Source organism: Macrotis lagotis, chromosome 3, assembly GCF_037893015.1.
Source record: "Macrotis lagotis isolate mMagLag1 chromosome 3, bilby.v1.9.chrom.fasta, whole genome shotgun sequence".
NCBI lineage: Eukaryota > Metazoa > Chordata > Mammalia > Peramelemorphia > Peramelidae > Macrotis > Macrotis lagotis.
Genome location: NC_133660.1, coordinates 154,774,226 through 154,798,354, shown reverse-complemented (window position 1 = coordinate 154,798,354; position 24,129 = coordinate 154,774,226). Strand labels below are relative to the sequence as shown.

The window sequence follows — 24,129 nt, the reverse complement described above, 5'->3', positions numbered from 1 at the left end:
CCTAGAGTTAGGAATTGAATCACCATAATGGTCATCTATCTACTAATGTATTTTAAGCTATCTTAAAGGCTTGACATAAACTTCCAAGCCCCAATCATAAAATGACTTTCTCTAACCCTTTCATGTGTTCTATCTCTTGTTAGAATTTCAGTCAAGCTCTTTTTCTTGGTGCCTCAGATGTCAGTTCTTTTGCAAATGTAAAATAATAGATCTTAGGTTTAATGGATACTCATACGTTCCCTGGCTTCATTGTCTAGTCCCACAAACCTCCTTAGGCTTGATTTTGATGACCCATTCCTCTTGTACCTTCCCTCTTCTAGGGGCTTCATTAGAATATCACAAATATTTTAAATATTTAGTAGTATCAGGGGCACAGATGTTTCATTCTAGTCTTTTTTATTGTTGATGGGCTGTGGTTTTCAGAAATCAGAACATAGACATTCCCTTTTTTTCTCCCTTGCTCTAATGTTGATTTTGCAATCAATTAAGTTTCATTTGTAAAACCATGTTATAAAATATTTTATGTTAAATACAGTGAGAACAGGTCAATTATTTAAAATTCATTTTTCAATATCTATACTTTAAAGCATTCCCAGATCTCCCTACCCAACCTTAATTGATATGTATGTATAATATGTGTATATTTGTATGAGAAAGCTTGCATCTATCATATAAACTTACATATATATCACTATATTGTATTTTATATTTTACTATACATGTTTACATATTATATATGCTATATTGTTTGTTATATATGACATGTGCATTGATTATTGTTTTGCCTCTATGTAAAACACATGTCTAATTTATTCCTTAGATCGCCTGTGCAGTTTTTGCTGCCCTCTTACATTTCTTCTTCTTGGCTGCCTTCACTTGGATGTTCCTGGAAGGAGTGCAGCTTTATATCATGTTGGTGGAGGTTTTTGAGAGTGAACATTCTCGCAGAAAATACTTCTATTTGGTTGGTTATGGGATGCCAGCACTCATCGTCGCTGTTTCAGCAGCTGTAGACTACAGGAGTTACGGGACAGATAAAGTGTGAGTTTGCTTTCCCATGCTAGCCCCTGTTCTTTTATGAGCAGTTCAAATAAAACTTTTAAGGCTTACTGGGAACTGAGAACTTTAAATTGTTTCAGAAATGTAAATAAAGAAACTAGAGGGGTATGTTTAGTAATTAAATATACTAAAATGCTTGCCCATATTCTTTATTATAAAATAAAAGGCTTATAACAATTCCCACCATTCATTTCGACTCTTTAAAAATAGAGTATGGCACTCTCTATGCACAACCTTTTTCTTTCTTGCTTTCCATCTTCTCCCTGTCCCAGATTTTAAAATGTATGAAGAGAATAATTGAATTTTAGAATTGACAAAACTTTTTGCCTCTTCAAGACCACATACACAATTGGCAATTAAAGTATTCCATTTAGAAATACAAGGCATTGGTAGGGAATGGGTTAGACAGTGGCAAAGAAGTATTACTATTTAATTTTTTAATATAGATTAATACAGTTCACACTAAAATAATGGCATGGAGTAGATATCTGGCCACAAAGTCAGAAAGTCAGTTTCTGCCAATATGTGATCATGGACAAATCCCTTAAATTCTCAATGTCCCTGGCAACTCTATAAGAGTATGCTGAACAATTGTGGATTTGCATCAGAAAAAAGGAATTTCTTTGAACTCCCTATAACAATACAATCATAGATGTGACCAAAAACAAAATATGCATAGTGTTAATAAACTGAAAATAAAGTAGGCTTGTTGCTCACAATCACTTAGACATAACACTGAGCTAACAAAATTTCAGAAAATTTTAATAGAGGTCACCTTATCAAATAATCATAATCTCCAAGTTTTGTAGAACAAGAAGTTTTCAAATTTTAATGATATGGAAAAAATCAAATCATATGAGAACAGGATGAGATCTATATCATTCTTTTTATCCTATCTGCTATTGGAATTGTTCCAAGTATACTCTCTATGAACCCAAAGGAGATCATATCCTAATACTTTTATCCAACTACAAAAAGCAGTTATTTTATCCAAACCTCTGTAAGGGTCAACTGAACATTAAATATAATTGGATAATAACAGCAAAATGACTTGTCTAAAGTCTGCTTCTATCTGAATGCCAACAAATTAGTTGAGAATGATTTTTCTGTAATACTAATAATAATGTTCTGACTGTTTTCATATGAACATTATTCTTTTGAAAAGACTGAAAAAGAGCAGATAATATTATGATGATCAGGTCATGATGAAAAAGAAAATATCACAGTGACTTGGAATAATATTCATATGGCAGAGTTAATATTTATTCAGAATTTACTGTGAACAAAACATATATTAAGAATGGAAAATATTTTATTTTTCTAAATCTGGTGAAATCTTGGCTTATTTCCTCCCAAGAAGCAGATAATTATGTAATCCTTGGCTAAAGAATAAAAAGAATTAACTATCCAATTGTTGAGTCAAGGGACTGTGTTATGGCAACAATATCCATATTCTCATGGAAATACAGAAAATTTTAAAACTTGCTTGGTAAAATCCAAATGCAGGAGTAGAAAGGGAGTTTATGAAGTAAAGGATAGTTAAACAGGCCTGAACAGGAAGATTATTTGAAATTAAAGCCTAGCTGGGCTCAGATATAGGCTCTCACAATTATTAAATGTATAATCTTAAACATGTTATCCTGTTCGTGTTTATACAGATGTTTCCTCATCTGTAAAATAGAACTAATGATACATGTGTTGTATCTTCCACAATATAAAGCTCTTCACAAGGAAGGGCTTTATAAATTTAAAGTTCTATGAAAGTGGTTAAAATGTCACATTATTGGGGAGAGTAGATGTAGATGTATATCCATAGGGGACATAGTTAAGTAACATGAAATTATAATGAAATTTTACCTGATTTAAAAATAAATTTCAGTCTGTAACTTCTTTGTCAGTATTTTACACCTTTATCTTCTGTGTTTTTTACACACGCAAATATATCCATTTTCTGTGTACCAGCCTTTTTAAATTCAGTGAAGCTCATCACCAATCAATCAAGAAATCTGTCACTAAATATTTATTAAGGACCAACTGTGTCAGACAGAAAACTTACTGATTCTAGAGTCAGGAAGACTCAACTTGTGAGTTCAAATCTGACTTCAGACAGATTTACTAGCTGTCTGACCCTGGGCATGTCACTTGACCCTATTTGCCTTATCTATAAAATGATCCAGAGAATGAAATGGCAAACCATTTGGGTACCTTTGCCAAGAACACTCCAAATAAGGTCATCAAAAGTCAGACATGCCTGAAAAACTGAACAAAAAAATCGAGATGTTGTGCTAAGTGCTAGAAATACAAAGAAGCAAAAAGACAGTGTCTTCAGGGATTTAATATGAAAACAGATACATTCAAAGCAAATTATTTCCAGGAAAATAGGAAACAATTAACAAAGGGAAGATCCTGCAAGAAAGAGGGGTTGAGGAAGGCTTCTCATGTAGAAGGTAGGATTGTAGTTAGGACAAAGGAAGTCAAGGAGTCAATACTTGGAAATAGAAGAAGGAGAATATTTCAGACATGGAAAATGATGATGGAGAGATAAAGATGATGGAGAGATAAAGAACAAGTCACTTAATAATCAATAAGGACACAAAATGGCAATTTAATCAATATATTCAGCAAACGGTGGACTAGACTTTCTGCTTCTAGCCCATTTTCCAAGCACATCAGGTTTTCATAGCAAAAACTAGTTATTTAGTAATTTAGATTAGCACAGTATTTTAAATGTTATTTGATATTCCCAGCAACAATACCTGTGAGGGAGATTAAGGTCCCCATTTTATACATGAGGAAATTGGGGTTCTGAGACTTTACTGTCTTCCTCACTGTCATATAGCTAGGAAAATCCTATTAGAAAGATGACAAACAAAAACAATCTTTTCAGACTATAAGTCCACTGTTTATTTCATTCATTCATGTTTCTTCTCCAAATCATTTCATTTTTTTCTCTTTAGTCATTTTTTTTCTATCTGAAAGATAGTAGAAAGAGTAAAAGAGTAGAAAGCTAGATATTTGTAGGCAATCACTCAATTCCAGCCTCTTGACATTCCAAAACCTTTACCATCATTGCCTTCATATCCTGCTCCCTGGCAAGTTGGTCTCTCTTCTTGCAGTTATGGCTGTGTTGGAATAGGACTTCATTTATTTTCCAACCCAAAGTTAAAACAAAACTTTAATAACAGTTCACTTTAGTCATTATAATTTCTCCCCAACAGAGAGGCAAAATAAGATTCAAGATAAAGAATGGTTGAAAGAGAGAGAGAGAGAGAGAGAGAGAGAGACAATGGGAGAAAATAACATTAACATTATCTATCGCAGGCAGTCATAAAGAATGTAGCAATTCAATTATTTCTCATGTATGCACTGTCAATAAATTGTCAGCAGAAAGATCTTCAGAATAAATGGAAAACAGTTTAAGTTATTGCTCTTTGGGATTTTAGCCAAAGCTGCTTCCTTCTCTGTGTTTTGCTGATGCCCCATATTAGAAACAGGTGAAGAGTAAGAAGTATTAGTCAGAATCTCAGTCGATTGTGTTTACTTAAAAAAGCTGAATCGAATGGACTTTGTTTTCATCAGAGAGCTAAGAAGGTTATTATTTAGAAGAAAAGTAAAGCCAATGAATTTTAAAATGCCTTTTAAATGTGACATTGTTTGTTGTTTTCCCTTTTTTCCTTTACTCTTCCCACAACCCACACCATCATTAAACCTGTCTGTGTAATCTTGATCCCTCTTCTTTTTTTTTTCTTCCTATTCTTTTCCAACTACCACATGGCATTTCCCACTCTCTTTTTCCATATGGTTCTGTTCTTATTTCAGGCTCCTATTTCCATGTCCCCCTCATTAATATTATCTTCTTATGTTCTTTGTTATTTTTCAGACAGACATGCCAATTTCATAGCCTGATATATGCTATGATCTCTCCTAAGGCAAAGCAATTTTTTAGTAAAATCCTGTTAGTACTATTACTGAAAACATTTGTGGTCTGGGAGGGTATTGTGTATTTTAAGACCTTAATGATTATGCTTCCCCTCTGCTTCTGTTATGAATTCTGTGACTCACAAACAGAACATTCAATACAAAGCCTTTTAAGCTGTATACAATGAATTTTTTTTGTCATTTTGTAAAACCCTATTAGATTAAGTTGAGTATTATCTCTATAGATTTCTGTCTTTTGAACTTGGTTTTCCTGTCCAATGGACTTAATTGTACTTCATCATGCTAATGATGATGCTATTTCATTTCTGAAACCCTTAATAATAATTTATGTCTTCAGAAAGGGAGTGAATCACACAAGAGGATATAGCTAAGATTCAGATAGGAGGGAGTCTTGGTTAAGCAGGTGGGATAAATGGTACTTTGATGTAGAGATAGGTAACTCTCTTCCATCTGGCTGATGGATGGTGATGTATTTCTCGGTGTAATACTATTAGTGCAGTTGAACTGATTATTATGTGCAAGGAATGAAACATAAAGCATACATAATTTGATTTTGAGAAGGTTCTTAGTTTATCACCAATTTGTAATGTAGGCACAACATTTTTTCTCTATTTTTTAATATTTGCTTAAATAAGGCTTTTAGGAATCCTGATATCATGAAATTCATTTTAGAATAACATTTGTTCACAATAATCAAATCTCGAAAAAAGATCAATTTAGGAACTCAATGTAGTCATTTTTTTAACCCTCTGTTAATGGACCACATGTCCAAATTATACTGTGGAAAATTTCCATTTATTTCCACTTAGTTTGTTTGCCTTTTCATGTATTTTAGTGACATCCCATTCTCTCTCTTCCTCTACCATGCATCTTGATAGCCAGAAATAATCATTCAATACTGATATTATCATAAGCTTAATTATAGCAAAGGCTGGCATTGATTTTTAGCAATAGTGTAGACTGGATAGATATAGAAAATATGAGACAATCACTTTCGTTTTATAATCTAAAAGTAATCAGGATATCTAAATGTTGATTTCCCCTACCATTACCTAAAATACAGAATAGTTTTATATCAGAAACAGTAACATTTCTTTTATACCATTTTCAGCAACCTATGTTAAATGTACAAAAAAAAGACAAAAGGATCCAGCTGTCATGAGACAAGGGATCCAAAGTCTATAGAGTAGCCCAGACTTCAAAAGTGGTACAGAAAAATGGTTTTCAGATAGAAATATATTAGGTCATGAACAGTTATGACAGTTCAGACCTTCTTTGAGCAATGTAAGAAAATTCAAGCTCTTAAAAATAATTGAAAGCAAGTTTTATGATACAACAGTAGAAATAAATCATCAATTGAGTCTTAAATTTAGTTTTAGCCTCCTGGTTCAGTTGCATAAAAGACAGATACACAGGTCTGAAAGGATTAGCTTCATCTTTACTATATCCCCACTTTAAAGCTCCTAGTAATGAGTCCTCATCTTACTTAGTATAAATATTTTGCTAGAAAGAGGTATTAAGTAGCGAGAGGAAAAAGTTTTAAACAATTTCTAAACATTCTTAGTGATGAAATTATAAGTGATATTATTTATCCAAGACTTATACTAGGGTTCTTACAGATATATATATATATATATATATATATATATATATATATATACGTATATGTATATATATACGTATATATATATATATATATATATATAAACATACAGATAGACATATCATGCACACACAGTTAACTACCCAATTCTTTCTCTACATTCTCAAAAAACCTATGTCTTCAAGATATCAATACTCCATTGTATTTTTTGTCCTTCACATACAATATCTCTCCTCAGCATTCAGGGACCATAGAATGAAGCAAATGCCTCAAAAAAGCCTATTTATGTGAGTATGTTTGTTTATAACTTGACCTGAGGTAAAATTCTTCATATTCTTTAAAATTTATTTGACAAGCCAGTCACTGTGAATTGACAAAAAAGACAAATTGTGAATCCCTCATCTCAGCTCTCAGTTATGGGTATGAACTTTCATGTATGATTATAGACATGTTCAGTTTGATAGTTTTATTCATTTTTTTCTTTGAAATAAAGTAAGATAAACTGGGATAGAAGATTTTTTTTAATATATCAACTATCAGGGATAATAAATCTGGGGAAAAATTATCTGAAGCATACAAACTGGTTATATAATGATTGTCAAAACGATGGTTACTCATGGCAATGAACTTTACCATTCAGCACAAAAGCTCATAGGAAATATTTTGAGTTATAGATTCAAAATGAGAGGTAGCTAGACTAAAAGCTCACAGGATGGTTCTGTGTACCATTACAAAATGATACAGTCATTGAACAGGTTCTGAAAGTTCATTACAAAGAGTAATATGATAGAGTTCAGAGCATAGTATCAGGAAGGCTCATCTCTCTGAATTCAAATCTTACTAGCTTGTGATGCTGAGTAAGTCACTTAATTCTCTTTGCCTCAGTTTCCTCATCTGTAAAAGAAACCATAAAAGTAAAAACCAAACCACTATAGTATCTTTGCCAAGAAAATCCCAAAATGGGTCTTGAAGAGTAGGAAAAAACTGGAAAACTACTGAACAAACAAAAAATGAATATTATAAGAGTTCAGGTCGCAGAGTCATCTGGATGCAGACTCTCAGAGAATCTGGATTCAAATCCTAGCTCTGGTACTTTATATGTATATGACTCTAGTGAGCTACTTTATATCTTTGAGCCAAGTATAAACTAAGGAAGAAGAAAATATTTATTATTTATTCCTCACTGGGTTTTATAGATCTCTTGCATCTTTTAGAAACTGCCTGTGAAACCCATGAAGCATGGAACTGTGGAAAGTACAGTGGGTTCAAGTTCCAGAAAAATAAAAATGAGGAGGTTGATTTAAGAAACTTTGGAGCTCTATCAATTTGAGTTGAAAAATTTCTTTGAATTAATATATTACTCAGGGTAGTGACCTAAAAAAATGATGGACATAGGCTATAAGCATAGAGTCAGAAGTTGTGGCTTTGAAATCTGGCACTACTATTGTTATCTTTATTACCTCAGATACCTCAGATGTATCTCTTTATAAAATAAGAGGAATTCTTATTACTCTTTATAAGCTAATAATATTTTTTCAAAACTCCTTAAAATATCATTTCATCATATGCTGGCAACAACCTTGGAATACGTATATATATATATATATATATGTATATATATATATATGTATATATATAATATGAATTTGTATGTATAATATGTATATGAATGTATAATATCTATATGTATGTATAATAATATCTATTTTTCTTATCCTCACTTTACACATGAAGAAACTGAGGTAAAGAGTGGTTAAGGGACTTGCTTAGGATCAAATAGCTAATGTGTTTGAGACACAGTTCATAGGGGGATCTTCCAGACTCCAAGTCCAGAACTTTAACCGTTGTGTCCCCTGGCTATCTAAATGACCTATGAAGTTCTTTCCAGCTTTAAGCTCATGATCCTATATTCTAAAAAGTTACTTCCTGAAATGTGACAAAAAGTATTTTCAATTTGACAGCTTACATATTTAAATGTATTTGATAGATACATATCTAAAATATACCTCTATCTGTATTCAAATTATTGTATTGAGTAGAGTCGATAATTCTTTCACAACTGATCATCCTTACAATATTGCTGCTTCCATTTACAATGATCTGGTTCTGAGTATTTTATTCTGCATCAATTCAAGTCTCCCCAAATTATTCTGAAAGTTACCTGCTCATCATTTCTTAGAGCACAATATTTTTCCATCAAAAGCATATATCACTTGTTTAGTTATTCCCCATTTAATGGCAAACCCCTCAATTTCCAGTTCTTTGCCACCACAAAAAAGTTACTATAATTATTTTTGTCCCTATAGGTTCTTTTCTTTGATGACCTGCTATTGACATTACTGGATCAAAGGGTATGCACTGTTTTTAGGCAACTGCCTTTAGGCATTGTTCCAAATTTGGACCTGCTAATAAATCCACCAAAAGTGCATTACAAGCATATACTTTTGACTTCCAATTAGTCCTGACATCAGGTTACTCATCTATTACCTACCTTAATTTAAGAAATTTAAAACCAATGAAAACTGTACATTTAAAATAACTTATTGTTGGTCATTTCATGCTGGCAAAGTATAACACAGATGTGCTATTCAAATCATTGAGTGTTCTTTAATATCTGTTCTTTAGAAATGGAAAAACACCTCCTTTTAGTCATATATTTATAGTGATACATTTTGTCTTCAAATCTAGAGCATCTCATTGAAACGGAGCAGGAGGAAAAATCTCATTTTTGAGTATGAAATGGTATGATGTATGGGAAGACAAAAGCAAACAAAACAAAACATTGAGTTTTTAATTCTAAACATTGCAACTGTAGCATGGCTATGAATTTAAGCATTAGCCATATCTCTATTGTTCTCCTTGTTTCCTCCAGTACACATGCACACATGATTTAATTTTCTTGTACATATTAATTATCAAATAAAAAATTAATGGAAATACTTAGTATACTGGCTAACTGATCAGGGAAATAGTGAATTAGAATCATGTTCTATGTACGAATTTATATATGTGCATATATATATATATATATATATATATATATATATATATATATATGCTTCATTAATTTAAGGAATTCTTAGTGAGAAAAAATCCTGATGTCCAGGAAAATTTTCATCTCTTTCTCAACTTAGGGGCCTTTTAGAATTGTCTGGTGACAATGGGAATTTAATAACAATGACAATAATAGTAAACATATCATATGTAAAACTTGATGTTTTGCAAAACTCTTTACAAATATTATTTTATCTTGTCAACAACCTCAAGAGGGATGTGCCACTATTATCACCATTTACAGATAAGGAAACTAAGGCAGATTAAGGTTAGGTGACTAACCCAGGGACATACAATGATAGATATTACAGGAAAGATTTGAATATAGTTTTCCTTCACCCTAAGACTAACTCTTCATCCATTATAACAGTTTCTTGTGTTTCTTTGTGTTCTTTTTCAAGATTCCGTGGTTTTCTTACACTAGGAAATTCCTCCACTGATAAAAATCAAAACCTCACTATTACTTAATAGATGGTCCTCAAGGTTTATGACTAAAAACAGGCATCAAAATGCCAATTTTTGGTGAATGATCCATTCAGAACTCAGATTAGCATCCTTGAATGACAGATCTCCAATACAACACTAAGTTATACTCAGGTCCTCTCTAGTTTTATCTGACTTTCCAGGGCTTAGAAGGAACAGTCTTTGATCCTTTTCATACCATGATGAGATTTTAGAATAGAACTTTTAGTGGTACATATATATGTGTCTGAAAATTCATTATGTATCAATATTCATATATATTTAAAAGTGATAGAGATATGTTTATATCTGCAATAGAGTAAATGTGGCTATAAAACCATATGTAAGAAAATAAAATCTTCTATCAAAAATATATAAAATTATCTTTCCATAAATTTTATGGTCGAAAGTCACCCCTATTACTTTGTGCTTATTTTATATATCACCCTATACATTCAATGTTGTTTTCTCCAATGAAATATAAATTTACTGAGACTAGGACTGTGTATTCTTGTGCCTCTGGTGCAAATATTGATAAATTGGATAATATTTGTAAAAAGAGTTTAGTATAGATCCTGGAACATAGTAAATACACTTAACAAAGGATTTGTTTCCATTGCCCTCCACCTCTCCCCCACCCAAAAAAAGAACCCTTGACAATATAAGGATTTGTCATTATATAATAGAAGCAAATTAAACAATCAGAAAAAAGCAGTCTAGAATTGTCCTTTAGTAACATTAGGAATAAGAAACTGAAGTTTCGGGTTAAATTATTATAAGCAAGTTATGAAATGGTTGTTCAGATCACATTTATTCAAATTTGAATTTCAAGTGAGTTGAGTGAGTTGATTTAACTGCATTTGTTGATGACTTAAAAATAATTTCCACACTAAAATCATGCATATTTTGATCTTTTTTCTCATAATAAAAACAGAATAATTATTTGAAAAAAAGACCTAAATGACAATTTTAATAGTCAAAGGGAAATATTTGAACTCAGGAATTTAATGCAGGAATTCTCTGCTAACAGATCCTTTCCCTCCTTTTCTACTTTTCCCTTCTAGTAAAAATAGTTACAATGATTATAAAAGTGAAAGTAATTTGAGAGGGAATATCTGTTTGGAGACCACTGGACCCCATTGTGACTATGCCTCTATCTTTGGACTCAAAATTTTATCAGATAAATTTTTTTGGCAAGGTAATGGGGTTAAGTGACTTGTCCAAGGTCACATGGCTGGGCAATTATTAAGTATCTGAAGTTGGATTTGAACTCAGTTTCTCCTGACTCCAAGGTCGATGCTCTATCTATTGTACCATCTAGCTAACCCTCAGATGAAATGTTGATGTTCATGATATTATTTAGAATTGAAAGATTACCCATGCATCTTCAATTTAATACATCAAATAGTCAGTATTTATTCAATGGATTAGCTTTAAAACAATGCAAGAAAAAATAAAATTGTTAGCACTTTTTAAAAAGGGAATTTTTATATCTTTTGCATCTCCATTGTCATAAGGGTAATAACCATAACTTTGTAAATATATCTGTGTCTTTTTAAAACTAGAATATTATTATCAAGGAAATAGTTTGACCTATCAACAGCCCAATGCATCCATAAATTCTTTTGTTCAAAAAAAGACAATTAGTGTTCTATTTTGAGGACATGCCTGATAAAATAAATCACTGGTCATTCATAGGTAGGGCTATTATGTGTGACTATTATGCTAAGATAGAGATACTTCTGGAAGTTTTCCAGATATATGTCCATAGAACTTGCCACCCTACATTACTCAATATTTTGACATATCTGTTCTTGTCCCATTATTGCCTATCATCAAACACTGTCTGAATATGCCCATCAGCAGAATAAATGCATTTTGAAATTTACATCATATACAGAATTGTCTGTACCTTTGAGCCCCAGTGAGTTCATTATACACAGTGGTTGAGTGATCTGGGGACAGGAATCATTCAGACTTATGAAGTAGTTAACAAGAGAGAGAGAGAGAGAGAGAGAGAGAGAGAGAGAGAGAGAGAGAGAGAGAGAGAGAGAGAGAGAGAGAGAGAGAATAGATGCAAGAGACTCTATAAGTCAGCATGTGGCCAAAAAAACAACAGCAGGTATGACCATATGGCAATCAAAGTATACTCAAATTTTTGCCATACTGCCTTTCAGGAAAAAGTGAAACTCAGAATATTCAGAGAAAAGCAATTTACTTTGTATATTAAAATTTTCCCCCCTTCCACTCTATTCAGACAAGGAACAAGCTTCTTATCCCTGCTGAACTTCTTGGCAGATGTTTATGCTTTTTGAAGTTACAATACAATTTTAAGCCTATTGTACAAAACAATATTTTCAAAGAATTCTCTTGAGAACGAAAATAATATTCTCAAGTGCAATGCCAATTTCATGATCGACAGAAAGTCATACAAAAAATGAAGTTAGCAATTTTATTTCAGAATAAAACATTAGGAAAGCTAAGTGATACTTTCACTATATAAAAGCACACACTATTAAATATAGGGACTATTTTATTTTAGCCAAACAATTGATAACCTGAAAAGGTCTATTTTAAAAATATAAAAACTCCTTACTTAAGTGAAAAAATTACTAAATAAAATAAAATATATATGTGTATATATATATATGTATATGTAAAATTCTTGATTATAAGCAAGTTGTCTTCTAATTTACTAATCTATTGTTTATAGGGAAAAATTTCCCCCCCAAAATATTATAAAGTATGTATATCTTTCCAGGTTAACTCATATAGTCTGTAATGCAGTTGAGCTAAACTAATAATGATATTTCTAAGCACCTCTTAGACCCGTTTATTTCTATGGTTCAGCCATATAATGGGTTAGGCTTTAAGGAAATAATCTTGCCTTCCAATTTTCAAAAGAAAAATGAGCATTTCATTACAACTGTGGAAGCTACCTCATTAGCTTGTGGTAAGAAGGGAGTATGGGAGTAAGTAGACAGAATCAAAGAATCTCAGTTGGACACAAAAGTGGAGGCCATCCATTCTGATCATTAACTGAAGCAGCCCACCTACAACACCCATTACATAAATGCTCTTAGCAATTGTGTTTGGAGGCTTCCAAGGAAGTGAACTAATCTTAGAAGGTAACCCATTCTGGACTACCTTAAGTAGTCTACATTCAGCTATGCTGGAAACAATACCCATACAGATGAGGTCATGTATGTACTAATGTATTAAAGCAAGAAGCAATTGATAAACAATTCTTTCCTAGGGGCAGCTAGGTGGTACAGTGAATAGAGCAACGGCCCTGGACTCAGGAGGACCTGAGTTCAAATCCAATCTTAGACACTTAATAATTACCTAGCTCTGTGTGACTTTGCCCAGTCACTTAACCCCATTGCTTTGCAAAAAAACAAACAGAAAAAGAATTCTTTCCTTCCTTTATGTTCTATTGGTCTGAGTGCAAAAGGAAAAATAAGACTATATCTCCTATTCCACATAACTTCCAATACATGAAACCAATAATTATACAATTATAACTATACTTAGTCTTTTCTTCTATGCTTACATGCTTAGTCTTTTCTTCTAGAAATTCCATAAACTCATTTCATAGGATCATGAATGGACCTCAGAGATCTTATAATCCTGCACTCTTTTTATGTATAACAAAACAGATACTCTGAGTTAGATGATTTTCACAGACTAAGTAGCAAAAACACAGTTTTTACTCAATTCCATAATCAATCCTCTTTCCATTCTACTATGCTGCCTCTCATTTCCTTTGATCAATCTTCACATGACCTGGATTAGAATACTTTACTATTCTATTTTTCCCTTCCCTTGGCTCATCAACTTATCAGTGTTCTTCTAACAATATACTCCCATAACTGAACCCAGTATTCCTCTTGTGGACCAACTCCATGCAGCTCCATCATTGTAGTGGGAACTGGTCTCTCATTCTTCAAGAGAAGAAATTGGGAAAAATATATCTTATTCTTAAGGACCCTTAGAGAAGAGATAGGCGGCATATATAGTGGAGGAAGCATTGGAACTGGATTTGTTTAAAACAATCCTGTAGTTTTTATGAAGTAATGTATTTAAAAAAATTGAATCATTTGTTGACTGAATAGAAACTATATTCTTTTCTTAGTTTTTTATTTCTAAAAATATGTATTTTATACACTTCTAACATAACATTTGGTTTTAAAAAATGTTTTCTTATTTTTCTGTAGTTTTATAATTACAGCAGAACTAAACACTTATTTTTTCCCGTTGAGCCCACTTGCCAGACTACTAATTAGTGTTTACCATTGTAGTTGTTTACTCTTTTAATTATGCCTGCAAACATGGCACAATTACAAATAATGCAAGATATTATTATTTCTAACATCATGTAATTTGCCAAAATTTTACATTCATCTGTCTTTTAACGAGTTTCTTCCATTTTGTCTTCCTGTCATCCTGAAGAATGAAAATGTAATTTCCCAGAGGCCTTTAGATTTGAGGGTGTATTAAATGTAGCTGAAATTAAGTGATTAATAATTTAGTTTTAGGTCATGAATCAATTTCATGTGATGCTGAAGATCATTTGCAACCCTAGATGCTTTAAGTGGTAACAATGCACTTTTTAGATCTAAAAAGCTCTGAAGGGTTGACTGCCCCACCTAATTAAACTAAACTCTTCTGATACCAAATTATTTCCTTTTGTATTGAATTTTATCAGATCTTCTAGACAGGAAAATATCACTCCACCTGACATCTGATAGACAGACTATAGAGTACCATAATTGGAGAGAAAAAGGATGGCTTAGGGCTACAAAATCTAATGGCTGTTTGTTTTTGTTTTTGTTTTTTTGGTTAAGGTTTCCTTGACAGACACAAAAGGCCTTAGCAACTAAGTCCAATACCATTTTTCCCCCTTGCTTCCTCTAGAGGTAATTATCTAGCTCCATCAATAGTGCTGTCAGAAACTGGGCACATAATTCAACATTTAAATGAACAAGCAATGTAATATTTCCTGTCTCCCAGTGGAATACTGTGCAGCTCACATTCTTCTTTGTCACTCGTTCACTCTTGATATATGTCCCATGTGTAGTCCTTGAATGCCTCCTATCCCTTGTGTTTCATTACAGATGTTGGCTCCGGCTTGACACCTACTTCATTTGGAGCTTTATAGGACCAGCGACCTTGATAATTATGGTAAGAACTCCTAATTAACTACTCCATCTCTCAGGTCAAGAAAGAAAACTTTCACTATTCCCCTAACTTTATATCTTTAATTTACATAGATTAATTTGGGGGAAAGCATGTACTTATTTAACCCCACCTAACTCATGCAATTAGTCACTCATTATGAGATACTCTTTGCATTATAAAATACTTGATCAAATCATTTGAGAGAAGAAAACATGCAGCTGAAACAGTATGCATAGCTCTGTGGACACTGAAGAAACTAGTCTGGAAAAGGTATTCTGTCCTAGAAATAGAAAAAAAAGCTAACTTGTATTTTGATCCTTGGATGCTTTTCATTTCTGTGCTTTAAAGCATGCAGTAATTCAAAATTGTATCACGAAGACAATTGGCATGATTAATAAAATCATGCTAAATTGGAATAAGAAGAAATCCTTATTTTTAAATTTTTAAGATATATTAATGTTTGCAGAGCCAAAAATAATATAGGGTATGAAAGAAAAGAATCAAAATTGATGTATATTTTCTTCCTCGTGGATTATTGACATGTTAAATATACCATATTGGAAGGTAGCGAAGCAACCAAAGTTACCTTGCTTTACTTATATAATATAGGTGAATTAAAAAGGGAAATAGCAATTCAAAAAATGATTATCACTCTAGGTCACATTTGACTGTGAAATGAAAAACTACACAAGAATTTTGCGATTTTTAAAAATGAATTTCTGTGTATTATTAAATCCTTTTGGACCTCATAATTTCAACAATTGGTTATCTCCACTACTCTAGATAAATTCTACCTGATATGAGACAATATGACAATCTTAGCACACTGACTATTCTGGAATGTGCTAAGGTATTTAGTATTTAGGTCTTTCTTATAAAGCAATATTTGAAATTTAATTCATGACAATCATTTGGGGGAAATTGTCAGTGCAGATTTGATAAGAAACACATATTTCAATTTTTAAAAAAGTATACTCCAAAGAGAAACAAAAGAGCTGTTACAGTGTTGTTTTTTAAATTTTTTTCTAAACATAATTTGCACTACTTCTTTTGTCATCATAACCAGTTCTTTATTTATATGGAGGTGACCCCAAAGTGATGCCTAACTCAATGGCATCCCATTTCCCCAATGGCTTCTTGCCTTGACTAAAATACTAGGTAATCATCTCTGATTCAGTCTCTTTAAAACTAGTGACAACTAATTTCCCAGAGCAGCTCATCTGTTACAGAGAGTAGTCTTCTTCATTCCAGTTCTGCTATATAACACATCCTTTTATATTTCAGCTTAATGTAATCTTCCTTGGGATTGCTTTATATAAGATGTTTCATCATACTGCCATATTGAAACCTGAATCTGGCTGTCTTGATAACATAAAGTAAGTGATTTTTCCCTTTCTTTTCTTTCATCTGTTTATATAAAACTGTTCCTTTTTGCCCTTAATATTTCTATGTATCTTAACAAGAAGGGAAAGGATAATATATTGTCTTTTTGGAATATTGCTGAAGTGGCCTATTCTGACTGAGGATAAGTAGAATGCAACTTTATCTTTGAGGGTACTTACTTTGCCTCCTGAACACTTATTTGCAGCATTGATATTTTCAGCTTTCTTTCTGTAAGCAAAACTAAGATAATTTTGCTTTTGTTTAAAAGAGCAATGAAGAAATTCAAAATAGTTTGAAATTTTAATTGGTCATTTAGGACTAACATCTGTATCCTTTGGGAAAAAGAGAATTACTTGAGTTTATAATGAACCACAATTATTTGTTACTTACTATTTGCTTAGTCATATTACAATTCTCTGAATAGCTATCCATCTAGCCAACGTATACTGCATATTCACTTAATATGTTCATATTATAGGTGAATTTTATTAACTTCTCTTATGGCAATGTGTCAGCAGGTCCAAGACTCTATCCTTACCTTTAAGTTTTACATTCTGTAAGATAACGGTAATATTAATAGTCTAATGTCAACTATTCCATGTTAAAATAAGTAACTGCTCCTCAAATACTAGATCAAAATTGTCTATAGGAAAAATTACTATCAGAAGTTTTTTAAAGCTCTGGAACTTAAATAGAATTCTTCTCTATAAAGCAATGAAATATTATACTCCCTTTTTGACCAAAAGAGAAGAAAAGACTAGAAAAGAAAAAAACCCAAATTAACATATCCGTGCATTATTCTGCAATGATTTAAAAAGTGGCATTGCATAACTCTTCTCTCATACAGATGTTGCTTTAATTACAAACAAGGCACAGCGGAGATCAATTCCTTGCTTCTTGGGGGGGCTGTAATTATGTTCTTATAAATTTGAGCAGGTATAAATCATTCTAGGTCACCACTACCCCTCTTTCCCTCTTTCTTTCTTTCTTTTAATTTAATTCTTTCTATTACTACTTTTCCCTGTTATATACATGGTTTGTGGACTATAGTGGGTGCTTAATAGATACTTCCTGAATTGAATTGATTGTTTCCATCTATCCCATTTTACCAAAGCTTGAAATCCTGGACAGGTAGGTGGGGGTGAGGAGAGATTGAGAGAGAGAGAGAGAGAGAGAGAGAGAGAGAGAGAGAGAGAGAGAGAGAGAGAGAGAGAGAGAGAGAGAGAGAGGTGTGAAAAGGGTAAATTTGTAGGGGAAAGGGAGGGGGAGGAGTAAAGTTGTTATCAAGGAATGGTTCCAATTTTCTAAATTATTTTTCCTTCACCTCTAGCTCTGACTAGACCATGTAATTGAAGGTTTTCAGACCTGCTTAAGGATTTCAGAAATACTACATTTTTAAAATAAAGAATAAAATTTTGAAAAGAGCAACAGTTTTTTAAACAGGGAAATTATTTCATTATATACAAGTATCTCTATGTATTAAAAGAATACAAATCTTGTTTTTAATATCATAATTTCCTAATAGATTTTGTTTGTTTTAACATGGTGAGAATAAATGATTTCTAAAAATACCTGTTTTCTTTTCACAGACTAATTACACATAAGCCCAAATAAAAAATAGTTTGAAAAATCACAGATATTTGGGCTGTAATGTTTGTTTTTACAACTTGGTTTTGGACAACCAGCAATATGAAAATTCTTTCTGTTTAATGGTTCTCAAAATTTGGTACCTATTTTAGCATCCAAAAATATTGAGGATTCTCATGTAATAATAGTGATAACAGAATATCTATCTACTTAAAAAATAAATCTTTCCAATTATATTGGTACACAACTGTAATCCCCACTTATGGAGGAGGCTGATGTTGATGGATCACTTGAGCTAGGGAGAACTAAACTAAAGGAAGGCTAGAGCCAATCAGGATCCTCATTAAGTGAGACATCAACACTAGGGGGAATGGGAGGCTACCAAGCTATCCAAGAAGGGGCAGACTAGCCATGTTAGAAATGGGAACAGGTCAGAACTTCTGTACTGATTAGCAGTGAGATTGGCCCATAAATTCCTACTACCAGATAAGGAGATTTATTCTCCAAAAAGAAAAAAGAAAATAAAAAGGACAACTTAGACTGAGAAATGTGAATTTACTAATCATTACATGAAGTTGCAGTTCATCAATCACAGTTGTTTCTTTACATGTGAAAACGAAAGTAATATATACTTGTGAGACATAGTTGTTCTTTCAACAGAAGGTATATCTGCTAAATAAAATATAGAAGATACAAAGAGATTCACAAATCCTTTATAAGACCAACTCTGATATCTTTCCCCTCAAAAAGGGGTTGGTAGCTCTCTATATTGGAAAACATTAATTTGGTGTATATTTATGACACAAAACTTCTAGTTAAAATCAGAGGGTTGTTAAGTAAATATGATATATTTCAGGTAATTTTAGCAAGTAGAGCAAATGTCACTATTAATAATCAATGACATGTTAGAAACATGGATACAATGGACCTCTCATTTGTGCAAAGATTAATTTTAGAGTGAAGAAATACTACTCTAATATTAGTATAACATTTTCATGTTTTCTATTATTGTTCCTTATTAAATCATGTCCCTTCTTAATAATTATTGGTTGAACAAATATGATACTCTCTAGCACTTATTTAGAAATATATTGTATTGCATATATATATATGTATGTGTGTACATACATATGCTAACTTTCTTATATATTATAGGTTACTCCATCTTTCACTTTCACTTTACTTTCACTTCATTTACTCTATTGGAAGTCAATGATTATGCTAGAATAAGAAAAATTGTTATTCATAAATTATTCATTAAACAAAATTAAATATTGGAGCTCAATGGCAAATAATATAAATACTTCTACTCCCTTAAACTGCAGCAGCTTTTGCTTATAGAGGAAGCCATTGTATGTTTTCTCACTGATGAATTAATAGAAAATTATTTGAACAGTGAAATTTGTAACTTCTAATATTATATGATTGTAATTTCTACATTGGTATTATATCTGGTTTTGAATTTAATTTATATGGCTTAAGAATTTGTGTCAGTGATAACTCAGGAACCATGGAATTATTAGATTTAGTTTTGCTTTAAAAAGTCACCTTTGGATGGGGCAGCTAGGTGGCGTAGTAGATAAAGCACCGGCCCTGGAGTCAGGAGTACTTGGGTTCTCAAATCTGGTCTCAGACACTTAATAATTACCTAGCTGTGTGGCCTTGGGCAAGCCACTTAATCCCGTTTGCCTTGCAAAAACCTAAAAATAAATAAATAAATAAATAAATAAAAGTCACCTGTCCTCAAGTCAAGGAAGCAAAGGAATTTAAGAAAAATTATAATTGGGTAAAGCTAGCAATTATTTACTGTAATATTTTATATTTATTTTCACCACCTTTGTAATTTCACCAGAAAGTTATTTAACAGGTTATTTCAATGTTGTTCCCTAGAATACATCTGTCTGAATATTATGATACTAATTAGATTTGGATACAATACTTTCAAAATGAAATTAAAATATCATGTACATGTTGTTTGTATTATTTAAAATATTTTACCTTCTTCAGTATTGCTATATAAAAATAATTACTATCCTAATTCCATTATTCTGCATCATATAAGAATTATAAAATTTTAGTTTCTAATTTACTTAATTTTATGAAATACTATCATGTATTTGTGATATAACAATTTAGTTTTACATTTAGTCTTCATGTGCACTGTTTTTAGTGAGAAAGTACTCATAAAATTATTCTTTAGCAGCAACAAAAGATTTGCTCACTTTTTACTGGTTAACTCATGTCTATATCAATTACATAATTTTTGAAGTTTTAATTCTATATTCAAACTTATTGAAAGGTGTTAAAATTACAGAATTTGAAAGTATATATATATATATATATATATATATATATATATATATATATAGGCATCTTAAAACAGATGACAGACTGAACCAAAGTCAAATATAAAGATATATTTTATAATGTAATAAATGTCAATGTCAGTCATCTCCTTCAAAAGTCAGTCTAGAACAGAGAAATGGAAAGTATGAAGTAATTAAATTGAAACATAAATTTCATTTCATTAAAAAATGAATTTTTCTAAGAGAAAAGAGAACAACAAATGACCCCCTCCAAAAAAAATAATAAAATGACTTTATTGAATGAACTTGTACATAGTTTCAACCCTTTAGGAATGTCAACCAGAATGTAGCAGACCTTTAATGGCAGGCAATGGAATTTGAATTTTGCTAACTATGTAAAAAATAGTCTTGAGGACTGAAGACAGGATATTAATTATATAATAAAAATTATGCCTTAGAAAAATATTCCAACAATGATTTAAAGATATGATTGGAAAAGAAAGATAGAAAAAGTCAGCAAAATGAGTTAGCAGACAACTGCTATAGTTTGAGCATATGGTGAAATGAGGCTATTTATTATCAATCAATTAGTTAATAATTATTAAGCAAACTATATTCCAGATATTGTGCCTTTTAAAGGAGGTAGCATGACCAAGGATTGAGGATTGGATAAGAGAGATATTATGGAGATATAATTGAAAGAACTTGTCAACTGATTAGATGTAGAAAGTGAAAAAGAAAGAAGCGTCATAGATAATACCAAGTTTTAGAAATAGCAAACCTGCTAAATGCTGATGTCCTAATAGTCAAGTCAAAAGGAGTATGTGAGTGAGATGACTACTTCAGTTTTGAGATATGTTGAGTTTAAGGTTCTAGTGGATATATGCAGTTGAAAATGAATTATAGGCAATTGGAGATGTGGTTCTTCTGTTCATAAGTCAGAGTTAGACATAAAAATTTATGATGAATTTGGATCAACATTATAGTTATGGAAGTGAGCACACTGCTAAAGGAAAGATTATAAGGGAAAGGAAGAGGGCCAAAAACAGAGCCTCAGTGAATATGTGCATTAGAAGCAGATGAAGGAAGAAAAGAACAAGAAAGAAGGGGGAGAATACAATGAAAAACATAAAGAAGATAGGCAGAATGAAAACCAATTGATTGAATTTTGTGTCTGAAATAAAGAGAAGAGAAATGGGACAATAGAGAGACCAAACATTTCTAAATTTAACAGACAGTTCATAATAAGAAAATCTACATGAGAGAGCAGTTGTGTTAGAGAAATGATAATATCCAACTCCATTTTTTTATCTCTCTTCTAGGCAAAGAACCTCTAAGCGAAGCGCATTCACCTCATTCATTATTGTTTCAGTAATCTCCTGCTGAATTTAAAAGGTTGATAGCCACAAATATGCCTATACAGTTATAAATATGAAACTTGTAAAAGCCATTTAAAATAAAGCTATCTAAGGTCTTCTTAGATCTCTATAATGAGTCTTTGTCACTATTTTTCACTTGGGTTTCTGAGTAAGGATAAAAGGTTCAGCTCCATTAGGGCTCACATTTTTTAAAGACAATAATTTAAACATCACTTTTCTTTCAAGATTCTTATGGAGGCAAATAATACAGTAGAAATTTCATTACTAATGTAAAGATTATGAAATCAAAACTTATCGATGTTGTTCATGACTAATGTTGCATAGCTACTAAGTGGTATCAGGGATGATATTTGAATTTAAGTTTTCTTGATTTGAGTCCATTGTGCATTACATTACAATTGGCTACCTCTTAGTATTTGATAGCAATAATAATAGCACAGGATCACTGATATAGACTTGGAGGACAATTTAGAGTCCATTCAGGTCAGTCTCTTCATTTTATAGGTTAGGGAACTTAAGTGACCTGCTCAGGGGCACAGCATGATAATGAGAGGCAAAACTTGAAACAAGTCTTTTTGACTCCTAAATGACTATCTGTTCTTACACCTAGACAATTTGTGATTACAAAATTTCTTCTTGTATTATTGGTTTTTGTAGCAATCAATTGGTCAGTAATCACTTATTAAACATCTACTATATGTCAAAAATTAAACTACATAGGGGCAGCTAGGTGGTGTAGTGGATAGAGTACTGGCCCTGGAGTCAGGTATACCTGAGTTCAAATCTGGTTTCAGACACTTAACAATTACCTAGCTGTGTGGCCTTGGGCAAGCCACTTAACCCCATTGTCTTGCAAAAACCTAAAAAAAAAAATTAAACTACATGCTGGTGATACAAAAAATACCCCACAGAAATATAATCTCTGCTCTCAAGGACCATATTTTCTATTGGTGTATACAACAAACAAATAATCAAGCAGGTTTAAAAAATATATATATATATAGTAAAATAGGGATAATTTCAGAGGGATAACACTGGTAGAAGGGGGGTGGGGTGGAGAGAAGCTGTTGGGTAGAATACCAGGACATATCTCTTATAGAAAGTGGAATTTCTGCACTTGAAGGAATCCAGGAAAGTCAGTAAGCAGAGGTTAGGAGGGAAAACCATCCAGGAATGGGAGAAAAGCATTGTCATGCAGGAGGAACAGTAAAAAAGTTCATTGTTTCTAGATTGTAGAGTACAGGAAAGGGAGAAATGTATAAGAAGACTGGACAAGTAAAGTGGGAGAGGACCAATTTTGAAGGACTTTAAAAGCCTAACAGAAGCTCTGTTTTTGATCCTTGGGATAATAAGATAGCCCTGTAGTTTATTGACTGAGTGATTTAGACACCTATGGGTTATCTTATTCAAGATGGGCTGTTTGGTGATACAAGACTAGAGGTCAGGCAAGAGGTAAGGGGTAGATGGAGGGGAATGAGAATCATCTACAAAGACATTAATCATAGTTTATAGATCACTTATTGAGACAGAGTAAATGAAGAAGAGAGTCCACAATAGGACCTTGTAGTCCTCCCATGGTGAGTGGATATGACCTGGAGGAAGATCAAGCAAAGGAATCTGAGAAGGAATAATCAGACAGGAAAAGAACCAAGAGAAAGTGACAGCAAAATACTTGTTACAAGAAATTAGGGAATAATTTCCAGAGTATATTACAGGAGTGATATTCCAATGTACATTACTGTGACATTCAAGGTGTTTATCATATTCATTTCTTAATATATTCTTTTTCTTCCCTCAATTTAGCAAATATTCTCTTATAATGAAGATTTTTTTTAAAACAGAATAAAGCAATTCAGCAAAAATTAGTGAACTCATTTTGTCTGACAGTATATGCAATATTCCATACTTATAGTATGATAGTAGTAGAACAAAAAGTAACAACAATGAAGAAAGAATGGTGCACAGAAAATTATTTTATACAGTTCTGCTTATAAATGGTTACTAGTAGCAAAGAATTAATTATATCTAGGATTTATGCTTTTTCTTGGCAAATATCAATAAATTTATTAAATGCAATGTGTTATATATTTTTTAATGTATCACAAAATTATTATATGTATTTTTAAATTTTCATGATAGGCAATTGATAGTTTTCATAGACCTCTTATTTTTAACT

At 32.0% G+C, this 24,129-nt stretch overlaps 1 protein-coding gene across 7 annotated transcripts in view; it reads left to right on the top strand.

Moving 5' to 3' along the window:
* The window catches only part of ADGRL3 (adhesion G protein-coupled receptor L3), a 966,635-nt gene that overhangs the window by 861,167 nt on the left and 81,339 nt on the right, over positions 1 to 24,129 (top strand). For all 7 annotated transcript variants that reach the window (XM_074229354.1, XM_074229353.1, XM_074229350.1 and 4 more), the window contains 3 exons: positions 821 to 1,041; positions 15,235 to 15,301; positions 16,583 to 16,674. In XM_074229354.1, the coding sequence (XP_074085455.1) occupies positions 821 to 1,041; positions 15,235 to 15,301; positions 16,583 to 16,674 (380 nt within the window). The remainder of the gene's footprint in view (positions 1 to 820; positions 1,042 to 15,234; positions 15,302 to 16,582; positions 16,675 to 24,129) is intronic.